The sequence below is a fragment of the Notothenia rossii genome (assembly GCF_949606895.1).
Source record: "Notothenia rossii genome assembly, chromosome: 9".
Lineage (NCBI taxonomy): Eukaryota > Metazoa > Chordata > Actinopteri > Perciformes > Nototheniidae > Notothenia > Notothenia rossii.
The window spans coordinates 74,242,243-74,254,605 of record NC_136907.1 but is presented as its reverse complement, the minus strand read 5'-3'; the positions used below and the strand labels follow the sequence as shown (position 1 = coordinate 74,254,605).

Below are 12,363 nucleotides of genomic sequence, written 5' to 3'. Positions count from 1 at the left end.
ATGTCACAACCACACAGCCGAAACGAGGGGTCCATGATCACAACTGTGACAAACTGTGGCTGGTGTGTAAATGTGTCATTGATGTGTTTCTCTATTGATCAGTTTGACGTCACACCGGTTGTACTCACTCTCGTTGTTCTTCTTTATTTCTCAGGGTGAGAATCCGATCTACAAAAGTGCCGTAACGACTGTCGTCAATCCAAAGTACGAAGGCAAATGATGAGGCTTTCCTTCCTTGTGACAACACTGTATGGAGAAGATAACCGGCGGGACGGGGGGACGGGGGACGGGGGGGTTATAATGCTCACTGTTTGTCTGTTTGTTTGTTATCACAAAAGCATTTTGCCACTATTTCATTTTGTTTCACTAACTTTTTTTTATTTTCTATGCTTCATCTGAAATGTGTACAGTCTGTGTAAATGTTTTGTTTTTTTACTATGCGGAACTTGAGAGAATGTGTGGAACTGATTCGTAGTTTTTCCGGAGCGGGACTGGCAAGGCATCGTCTGTGCCTTTTTGTTTTTATAAAAACATGTATCGAGCCATCAGTGTGTCGTCGAGGGGTTTCAAATGGATGTTGATGATGGGCAACGAATGAAGGGTTCCTCTCCAAAAGAATCAATGAGTCGAACACACAGTGAGCCGAGTCTTACGATTGATTTGCCGTCTTTGCGTTTGCTGTGTTTTTGAAACTGATCAGGCGCCTTTAAAGTCTCTTTGGTTTGAAAGTCTTAACATGTAGCGCCAGCAGAGTGGTAGCAATGAAATGTGTACAGTATGTTTTGGTTTCTGTGTTAAGCCATATATGTATCCACAGAACAGGATAGTGTGACTTTCTCCGTCTGAACAATCAATTGAAATGTCTAGAAATCAAGGCATCGAGTGTACAGTAGTATTACCGTTTGGCTCCAGGTTTTACTCGCTTAATTTAAAGCCAACTCAGGTCTTTTAATTCTTCACAGCTATGCCAAAAACACGCAAACCTGCCTTATTCGCTAACTCTAATTAGCTTTTTTTTATTGAAATGCCTTGTTTTTATTTGTAGGTATGAAGTGGGGATTGGTCCCACTTTTTATTTTCTATGCGTCAGTAATTCAGCCAAACTTTTTCTGTGGTGCTACGATCAAAACATTTGTATTGGAAAGAAATAGGAATGATGATAGTGTCATTTGGTTTTAAAGATCAGTGGTAAGGAAACGATTTTCAGATCTCCTGGATTTTTGTAAAGAAAAAAAAGGTTGCACCCGTCACCATTTTTTAAGTGCCTTTTTTTATTTCAACACATTTGCTATTCTGTATTTCTGAAATTATTTATTGAATAAACATCAAAAACAATGTACCCCTATATTGTTTAAATGTTATTGTGTATTTACTGTCTTGTGGACTATTGTGTCTACATTGTTGTTCTCAAAATGTTTACATTCTGCTCTGTTATTAATAGTCAACATAAAACTGGTAGGGATTATTCTTATTTGGGATGTGAACAAATGATCTTTAGCAAAAAAGTATTGTATTTTGTGACAGTTGCTCCATTTCAGAAAACATTAATAAAAGATCGACAACATCAACTGAAAAATATTAATTGAAATGTAAGAAGTACAATTGTTAATTAAAAAAAGTGCTGCCATATTCTTGTTGTTCTTAGTAAACATTTGCTAAATTTGATTGAAAGTCAGTCAATTGCACTTTGTGAAAGTGCATTTTTCCTAAAAAAAAATGTATTGAATACCTTTTAGTTACTTTATAGATCTGGATGAATGATGTGAAATATAATCAAGTGTTAAATCAGACTTTAGTTCCACCTGGAGTAAATCCACAAGCTACCCTGCCTGCAGTATACAAAGTCATTCAAACTAGCTGCACCTTTACCAGCTTTGAGAACACTTTCATGATCAATCATTATAAAACATATCATATATATTATTCTGAAATGGACCAATCTGCACAATGACTACTTTTACTGTCGCTACTTTAACTATATGTTGATGATAATACTTTGGTACTTTACTTGAGTAACATTTTGAATGCAGGACTTGTACTGTAACAGAGTATTCTTACACTCTAGTACTTCTACTTTTACTCAAGTACAAGACCTGAGTACTCTCGCACGTACATTTCAGAGATTACAAGTATAGTCACTATCGATTTTAAATGTCTCGCGTCTTTTTTATTTATTTACAGGATATAGTGTATGTATTCAGCCAATCACGTTGCGTTTCAGCCCTTGTGGAACATGACGCCACGATCCCTGGCATCTCCACAAGCTGATTGGTGGCTTCTATCGCCCAATCAGAGGCCGCGTTTTACAGCAAAGTTGTTAACCCCCAACAGTAGCACTTTGGTTTTTCCACCTCTCTAGTTTCAGCCTGCTTTGCATCGACAGGAAAACACAAAAACGCTGTTTGACGAGGTGGATATAAAGCAGACAAGCGGCTCTCCCTGGCCAGGATATCAACTACCGTTTGTGTTTCTTTATTTATTATAAAAGACAAGAACTAGCTTGTGTTAGTTGCGTGTCTCTCTTGCTTAGCTGCGTCGTGTTGCGTTTTTTCCCCAACTTGCAGAAATGTTCCCCATCTGTTTTTTAAAAAGAAATCCCTCAACGTGTGCTGAAACATCGAAATGGTGAGTACATTCTTGTCGCTACTGTTGTTGTTTTTTATTATTGTAACTTGAATCGATGCTCTGCAGAAAGGCCCTATCGTGAATAGTGTTTTCTGGCATCAGATGATTTCATACACGCAATCAAATTCCTGGCTGGTCAGCTGGATGCAATTCAGCACAAAAAACTTCCTCATCACTATGTCAGCCCTTTGGAGAGAGGGAGGTCGTGATGTCGACAGATTAAGGCGAAAATACATGTTTTTAATGCATAAAAACATACATGTAGATCACTAGTTGTTGCTTTTATGGCAGAAGTAAAAACTGGCTATCATGGAGAGATAACATCAGCAGGAGGTGGAGCTAAAGAGTGGATGAGGGCTTTTTTAAGGGTTATTTTTACATGATTATGTTTTTTTTTGTATCATGTTGGTTTGGAAATGTAACATTGTTGGATCAGAGGCTTAGGGTGTGTAGGTAAACAGTGCCAGGCAGATACTGCGGTGTGTGACGGAACTGCTTGGCCCTGAATCCCTCATATCTCCTGCATTACTCTAACTCACTGTAGATCCCTCCTGAAACACACCTCTCCCTACATGGGCTTAACAATGGGGGGAAGACTTAAGAAACAACCCCCTTTTTAAAAACAAAAGATGGATTTGGGAAGCTCCCAGCTAGGGATAGAGCTACCTCATGGTTACTTGTAGTGATTTTAATTCAACATTCTTCAAAAATTAATTTAAGAACACAAGATTAGCTGAAATTCTCTATATCAGGTCAATAAAGTAAGATTTAAATCATAAAAACTGCAATAAAATGGAATTCCCTGTGCTTGTGTCAGCTTTCTGGGTAACCCCACCCACATGGGACATTTGTAGGCTTGCACAAAGTATGAATAACAGTTTGCTAGGTTGAGATGTTCTATGTGTGTTTTATGTGTTTTACTTGGCATTAAAGGGTTATATGTCAAGTTCATAAATAATGATTTGGGAGTCTACATGATTTTTTATGGTCAGTCAACATGATTTTACATTTCCTGAGGTGTGTTAGGGAGCTGCTTGGCCCTGAATCCCTCATATCCCCTGCATTATCTACTGTAGATCCCCTCCTGAAACACACACCTCTCCCTACATGGGCTTATAACGATGGGGACGGCTTCACATCATCCCCTTTTTTTTGTGGTTGTAGTTTAAAACTCGAAAATCCTGCTTAGAATATCAAATTAGCTCAAATTCACCATATCAGTTCAACAAATGTTGATGTAAATCCCAAAAACTTTAACAAAAAGGGGATTCCTTTGCTTTCCTGAGATTGTGTCCACTCCCTGTGTGACCCCACCCACATGTAGATATTTATGAGTAAGTGTGAGGTTTAGAAGAACAGTTTGCTTTAGGTTGAGATGCTCTATTTGTAGGTTTCTATGTGTTTTTACTCAAGCTCATAATAATTCATTTGAAGATTGGATTATTTCACCCTACGTTTGGTCATTGTGTGTCATCATACCGAGGCCTTGGCTTCAAACTCCAATGCTTGCCATTTTAAAGTTAAAAGTTAGTCTGTTTAATTATCCGCAAATTAAAACATTTTCAAGGCATTCCTCAACAATACAGCTTAATAGCAATGTCATAAAGGGAAAAACTAACTCCAAAATTGGGATGTATCACAAAAGATCAATAGTTTTGACCTGAATAAAAACGGTTGGTAAGTATTACAAATTAGTCTCTTGGAGTTTTATTCATTTTGCTGCTTTGCATAACAGAAAGCTTTCCTGATAACAAAAATTCAACCTTATTTAGTTGAGTGAGCGTTACAGGTCAGGCTCCCTTGAAGACAGGTAACAGTTGAATTGAAGGGAACTGTAGGCAGGGTCTCGCGTTTAATTTAAATTGTTGGTGACCTCCAGAGGCATTCAGGTTCCGCTGTTTACGTTGCACATATTTTGACTTAACAAGATATGAGCCACTTTCAGCGGCTTTAGTCTTCAAGGTTCAAGGTTCTTTATTGTCAAACTAACATAGCTACAGAGTAATTATGTCAGAAAATAAGATATGTGGCTAATACATGTTTATGATACTTTATTCAACACCACTTGTATAAAGGGTAAAGCATAAATGCAATTGCTAGAAGTTAATAGCTAAACTAATACTTTAAACTAACCACATGGCACCACCGCTAAGCTTAAAGAGCAACTTGCAGGTTAGAGACACCAGTGAATAAATGTGTAGGAAAATGATGAATACACTAGATTTTCCAAAAAATATACAGAAATATACACTACAGTGACATCTGGCGTCGTTTTAGTAAGACATTTTCACTTCCGCATAAAAAAGCCTCCAGCACGTGACGTAACATGGGGGAAACAAGGGGGAGAGCGGCCGGTCTAACGTATGAATAAACATGGGTCACAATGCTAGTTTTGACACAGAAAAGGTTGAAAATATATATTCGAATGCATCTGATTTATAATTATGAGCCTGCTAGGCGTCCAAGAGACCAGGAGCAGCCAAGGATTAGAAAAAATAACGGCCATCGGAGAGAAATGGAGCTTTGGTGTGTGGAGAACCAGTGGAGAACAGAGCAGCTGTCTTGGTGAGTGACCGGCGTTAGCATGTTAGCTAACGTCAGTCACATCACAACATTGTAAAGTTAGCAATCGTATATCAGGCTATAACTAAAGTAGTATTGATAATATAGTAACGTTACTGGCAGGACTGTTGATACTGATCCATAACAGAAACTAATGCACAAGTATCAGCCGTATCTCGCGTTACCTAATGCAACTCCACACTACGGTGCTGACCGGAGGGGAGACGGGAGATACGGCTGATACTTGACGATCTGGCGGAGAAAGGTTGTGGAGCCTCCGTTGATATGCCGTTGTAAATGGCTTGATGGAAAGCAGGTGTGTAGTCGGGGAGGGTGCACAGCTGATTGCAGCAGGTGAGTGGAGGTTGAGCCGGGAGCCAGGAGTGACAGCCACCACGCACACACAAACAACACAGACAGGGGGAAACAAACAAACACAAAGGAGACGGCTGGAGTAGTACAGCCACCAGAGCGTTACCTAATGCAACTCCACACTACGTCTTACGGTGCCGTGCACCGGAGGGGAGAGAGAGCAGCGAAGGGGGGAGAGAGAGAGCAGCGAAGGGGGGGAGAGAGATGTAATACGGTTTCTTGATTTGTGCAACCTGCACAAACACAAGCTCACCATGATTACAAATGGTGAAATGCAATGTAAAATTACCGAAAAAATACGAGCTCACTAAATCACAACCGCTCAAACCAACTACAAACTACTACCGCGGATTGGGCAGAGAACGAGTCCAAGAAAGTTAACTCCCCCATGTGACGTAATATGACGCGTTTGATGTATGACGTTAAAAAAAAGCAGTTTTTAGTAGCAGAGCTCAAAACGGCTCCTTTTCCTCTGAATTCCTGCCCTTATGTCTTGTAAAACATATCAAATCCTGCATTAACATTTTTAATTGTAATTTTCAGATAAGATTGAGCATAAATGTAGTAAAAAAAAAAAAACCCTGCAGGTTGCTCTTTAAGGCGTTCTCAAGTTCTGCCTTATGACGTTTATCAGTCTCATTTAGGCAATTGTTAGCAACCACCGTTTTCAAGACGCCGAAACGCCTCTGTCGTTCAAGGCCGGATTAGTACCTCCAGTGGCCCCTGGGCACTGAGCACTCATGGCCCCCCCAACCCACGTACCAACAAGTAACACCATGCCTACCCAATCCTACCAACATGACCAATATTTAGAATTTTCAGTCAATCTGGCATGTCAAATCGCACACCTATTTGTCAAAAATCACAAGACAAAGATACAATGGATAAGATCTCAAGACAGTGTATGGCTCAAGAAGACCTAGGTAATATCAATCAAAACCTCAGAACAGCACCCCACTTAATGCCAACATATGACTGGCTGGCTGTACAAGTACACGAGGAGTTCTATTTGTCACAAACATCGAGAGTTACAAAAGTAAAATATGTAGTGAAATTGTGTGGTTGCTCCAAGGGTGGGGCTGTGATTCGGCTATACACCGCCGCCGCGTAGTAATAAAGTTGAGCGCATACATAGTGAGACCTACAGTACAGAGACCTACAGTAATTTGACCCTATGGAAAAGCTGTGTTATTTATGGCGAAGTGTGAGTGTCATTTAAAACAATGTATGATGAGTGAGGTTGTGCCGGAAATCTTATTACTGAGGGCCCTCTTTGCTCAAGGGCCCCTGGGCACTTGCCCAGGTTGCCCATATGGTTAATCCGGCCTTGCTGACGTTATGGGGGTATAGGGATGGGGTATTTACTGACGTATTTCATCTCATAGAACAAAATAAATGTTGTTAGCTTGTTCTTACCAAACCATATTTCAAGCATCTAGAACAAAGAACTCATTCAAAAAAAGCATTGACTTCGAGATGAACCTAGAAGTGCTAAAATGCTAACTCATTTCCAGTTATTGGACTCATTCCTGCACCACTCTATGCGTAACTGTGAATTGTCAATTAAAATACGACTACAGGGTAGGGCTGCTCGATTACGGCAAAAATCATAATCTCGATTATTTGGGTCAATAATTCATATCACGATTATCCATTTACTTTGAAAACATCAATTTATTGGAGAAAGAAAATGTGAACAGTATCTTCTTAACAGTTGATTACCCTGAACTTTAAGTATAATTCAACTGAAAAATTTGGAGAGAAAAAATCTAATAATAAAAAAATTATCGTTTTATTTCGATTACGTTGTTTTCGTAATCGTTGCAAGCCATAATCGTAATTGCGATTTAAAATACGATTAATTGAGCAGTCCTACTACGGGGCCTTTGCTTCATGATATTCCCCTTTATTTCTATATTATTTCCTACCTGCCTGTTGTGTATCAACTTCACTGTCATCCAGGACTTGATTTTCAATTGGCATCATATTATGTATCCCTTCTCCAATCATGTTGCAGTATGAACAATTGTATTTCCACGAGATAAATGATATAATCAACTAAACTCAATAATACTAATTCACCACACTAAAGAGTCCACTCAGTGAGAAACCTATAAACACAGCCAGGTGTGGTCGTTGCAATTAAAATCAGGTGGTCGACTTATGTTTCCACTTTGCTCATACAACCCTCTACTAAAAAAAAATTGAAATCTCGAAATCATTTCACTTGAGTGCCACGTAGGGCTGCTCGATTATGGCAAAAATCATAATCTCGATTGTTTGGGTCAATAATTGACATCACGATTATTAAAAACGATTATCCATTTACTTTGAAAACATCCATTTATTGAAGATTTTTTTTTTGAACAGTATGTTTTTAACAGTTTATTACCCTGAACTTTAAGTATAATTCAACTAAAAAAATCGTAATTGTGATTTAAAATACGAATACAAAGCCGTCACTTCCTCTTTAAAGCTTTGTGTTATGGTGAAAAGGTCCCAAAATGCGTACTTTTGGCTAAATGTTTTTGTTGCTTTCAGGTCATCCTGATGCCGTCAGTGGATTTAATAATGAAAAGTGACCCTCCGTTCCCCTGGGTGGACCCTGGATAAACAAAATGTCATCAACAGGTAAGACGTTCTAATGATTCTTACAATATTGATACAGCATGAATGATCCTTCTAGATGTCTTTGGCTTTTGTTGTGTGGCATATCAATTCTCCCAATCCATTGGGGTTTGCTGGAAATACCCAAACTGCATAATGTAGCTGCTTTTGGGTATACACGTTCAGGACATTTTGTGTGCAGTTTTGTCTGCTTTAAAATACATGTTGGTGCTCTGATATTTAACCTGTTGCACCAGCAGAGGGCGACAGTGTTGAGGTGGTGAACATGGAGAGGTTTACCTGGGATAAACATTCCTCCAAAGCTGTTGTAGAGATAAGGTTCTCTGGGTCCGAGTAATCCGGTCATTCCTCTGGTATTTTAGGCGTTGGCTTGTGTGGATAATGTGGAGTTTGTTACTCTTACCCCTGCTGAGGATTTGTTTAACACAAAACCATTAACACATTGCCATAACATAAGGTAGTATATTAGTAAACTGGATAAGTTTGAGCCTTTTTTTACTGCTAGAATGTCAGGGTAGTCGACTCGCGTGTTATATATCAATAACTAAAGCATGATTTAAAAAGAAAAGTTATAACACAGAATAAACTTGGACGGATGACATTTTGATTTCTCATGATTTTAAAGTTCTAATAATAAAATACATAAAACCAATTACCATAAAATAATAATTCAGAGTAAGGTGGTATTTTAGAAAACTAGGTTTAACTTGAGGCTCTTATTTTACTGCTAGAACTTTTAGGGTAGTATTGTCTCATAAAGGTATTTTTTATTGGTCACATTTCAACATTCTTTTATATCAATAACTAAAGCATGATGAAAACGAGAAGTTATAAAACAGAACACATTGGAACGGATAACCATTTGATTTCTCATGATTTTAAAGGTCTAATGAAAGGCGTAAAATCACAAAAAGCATAAAACAATCATCATTTATATAATAACAAATAGTTGATTTTTATTCAGCTAAAGGAAAAAGTTGATGCTTTTTTTTACAGAATTGTAGGGAAGTTGTGTGTACTGTATTATAATGCAGGAATCCTGAAGTCAGATGTAAAACCTTTTTTAAGGCCCTTTCCATACATTTTTAGAGCTCATCGCCACTTCGAGTTTTAACCGGTTACCTTGGCGACACACTTTACCTCACATTGACTATATACAGTATTGATTGTCCTTCCTCCTTATCTTCCAACCATTTGGACGCAAACTTGCATTTCCCCATAACGATGTTGTTTAACAACCGGCGTAAACGGACCTTTCTCGCGCTATCAAGCAGTGAGCGTGCGGTGTCCTGTTCAGATGACGTAAAGTCCAACGGGATGCCATAAATAAACTACACAGAATCACACTACACACCTACGCAATGATTACATTCAGGCAGACTGTAGAATACAACCTCTTTGGACAATTTATATATATTTATATACTGATTTATCAACTTGTAATACTTTTTAAGACCCCACGGTAATGGTATACTATTAGTCACATTTTAGAGGTGTTTTAAAAAAAAATAATATCACTAAAGCATGATTTAAAAAAAAAAAGAGAAATTATTATAAAACTGAATTAATTTGAAAATAAGCTTTTGATTTCTCAGGATTTAAAAGGTCTACTAAAGTTTGAACCTTTTCTAGTGCTAGAATGTTAGGGTACTTTATTTATTAAACATATTTTAAAAATATATTAAGGATTTACGCATGAAAATGAACACAAAGGAATAAACTTAGACGGATGATCTTTTGTCTACTGAAAAGCACTAACACTAATTACCATAACATCAATATTCAAAGTTATAGGTAAATAGGTTTAGTTTGAGGCTTTTTTGTACTGCTTTATGTGTAGGGTAGTTGTGTGTAGCCTACTGTAATTCCTAATGGTAGTATGGTTTAATAAATACAAAAAACATGCCTAAAAATAGAATTAATACTTAATGGAATAAAAATTGATATAAGCTTTGATTCCTCTTTATTTACTACTAAAAATCAAATGTGGCTACGATGTTATTGGTCTTTAATATTACATATTTACTGCAAAGTCAATATGTGTGTTGTATGCAAATAGGAGCAAAAGTTATGCCTTTCATTACTTGTTTTTGTTTTACACACGTAAATCAAGTCTCTTTTTGTATTCATACATTTATTACTTTGATAATTTGTTTGGCTTTTATTAATTGGGATTATTTTGTATAATTTTTTTTTACTTATTTGTTTATTTTTGGCTTTTATTCATTAGTATCTACTAAATAGAGTATACATTGTAAGTATACTTATTTGTGTATTTTTGGCTTTTTATTAATTATTATCTACTTATTTAGTATAATTGTATTGGATCTACTTATTTGTTTATTTTCCTTTCTCATGTTTCATTAATGTTCATTTAGATTCTCTATTTTTTTTTAAACAATATATATATTTCCGCCTAACGGTAATTGCAATCATTAATATATAAGTGTGTGTGTGTGTAAAGCAGTCAGTTTGCCCCCCTTCCCCCCACCCCCGCAACGCGCAAGCGCTCGGGACCGTGTGGGAATGGTCGGTCCGCGCGCTGGGGGTTGGACCGCTGCGAACGAAACAGAGCAAAAGAGTTTTAAATGTCCGCCATGTTGTCCATGGCGCACTGAACCAACGGTAGGGAGCGGAGCGTCGGAAAAAAACAGTCCGAGAGAGAGCGACCAAGATCCGGGCCCTTCCCCCGGCTCCGTTGGCGACGCCCTAAATACAAGCTTTACAACGTTAGAGTAGAGAAAACCGCACAGAAACATCCATGAAAGCGCCACTCGGTACCGTTGTGAATATCAGGAGATCCGATAGATTTATATTGCATCTCGAGTTGTGAAAAAATGAGTAAATTGTCGTTTCGGGCGCGAGCTCTGGACGCTACCAAGCCGCTGCCCGTGTTCCGTTGCGAGGATTTACCCGACCTGCACGAGTATGCCTCCATTAACCGGGCCGTGCCGCAGATGCCCACGGGGATGGAGAAAGAAGAGGAATCGGTATGATTTACTTAAAAAATGTTGAATTTATGTGGTTTATTATTATTTTTTAAATGAAGCGTCCCTCCTTTTTTTTTTTCTTCTCTGCGCAAGCTTTCACACAAAATGGCCGCTGTTTTTTCTCAGGAGAAACACGACGGAATTCCGTTCTAAACGGACCGTTGGTGTGACGGTGGTTATTGTTATGGTTACACGGGGATATAATGTGTGGTTTTTGGATGAGATAAGCAGGTTTGCTCTGCTTTATTTGTACGTGAGGTGGTTTTCTAAGTACAAAGGAGTCATGTGACTTCAGCAATTCCGACATTTTGTCTCCTGTGTGTCGGGACGAGGCCTTGTGTTGGCGTAATTGCAAAGGACCAGGGCAAGGGGGAGCTAGTGATTTCAGATTATATGTGGCATCTGTGCTGCTAGCAGACAGAAATGTCAACACTGCTGCCATGCATTGAGGGGAAACTCAATTCAAACTCAAATAGCTTTATTAGCATGGCCATATTGACATACAGTGTTTCCAATTATTTGTACAGTTACGACCAGTGGTTTAAAGTCAATACGTATTCTTACTGTCAAAATGCTGCTGTGATAAAATCATTTCCGAACATGGGATATACAAAGTATCTATCTATACTACTTAATTACCATTTTGAGGTACTTTACATCAAGTATTTTCATTTTTTGCTGCTTTGTACAGAAATGTCAACACTGCTGCCGAGGGGAAACTCGATTCAAATTCAAATAGCTTTATTGGCATGACAGTAATGACATACAATCAGAGGTGGAAGAAGGACTCAGATCTTGTACTTGAGTAAAAGTAGAAGTGCCAGAGTGTAGGAATACTTTTACAAGTTAAAGTCCTGCAATCAATATGATACTCAAGTAAAAGTATTGGCATCAAAATAAACTTAAAGTGAAAATACTTATTATGCATAATGGCCCATTTCAGAATAATACATCATGTGTTTTGATTAGATTGATACTTTTATTGATCCTAAATTGAGGAAATTGTTTAGTTACAGCAGCAATGTGATCAGGCATACGTGTGTGTGTATACTTTTACTTCAATACATTCATTAATAACTTTAGTTACTTTGCAGATCTGGATAAATGGTGTGAAATATAATCAACTCTTAAATATGACTTTAGTTACACCTGGAGTCAATTCACAAGCTACCCTGCAGTATACAAA

General features: G+C 38.0%; 2 protein-coding genes across 4 annotated transcripts in view; both read left to right on the top strand.

Annotated features, from left to right (window-relative positions):
* Positions 1-1,345, top strand: part of LOC307020885 (integrin beta-1-like) — a 39,254-nt gene extending 37,909 nt beyond the window's left edge. For both annotated transcript variants that reach the window (XM_079652570.1, XM_079652571.1), the window contains one exon: positions 155-1,345. Coding sequence is in view for 1 of the 2 variants with exons in the window: in XM_079652571.1 (XP_079508697.1) it covers positions 155-220 (66 nt within the window). In the remaining variant the exon portion in view is untranslated. The remainder of the gene's footprint in view (positions 1-154) is intronic.
* Positions 1,346-2,342: 997 nt separating this feature from the next.
* The window catches only part of LOC307020884 (enhancer of polycomb homolog 1-like), a 51,828-nt gene continuing 41,807 nt past the window's right edge, over positions 2,343-12,363 (top strand). The window contains exons 1-2 of one of the 2 annotated variants that reach the window (XM_079652569.1): positions 2,343-2,625; positions 8,101-8,190. Coding sequence is in view for 1 of the 2 variants with exons in the window: in XM_079652568.1 (XP_079508694.1) it covers positions 11,025-11,177 (153 nt within the window). In the remaining variant the exon portion in view is untranslated. Of the gene's footprint in view, positions 2,626-8,100; positions 8,191-10,721; positions 11,178-12,363 lie in introns of those variants that run through there. The other variant, XM_079652568.1, reaches the window with a different exon arrangement.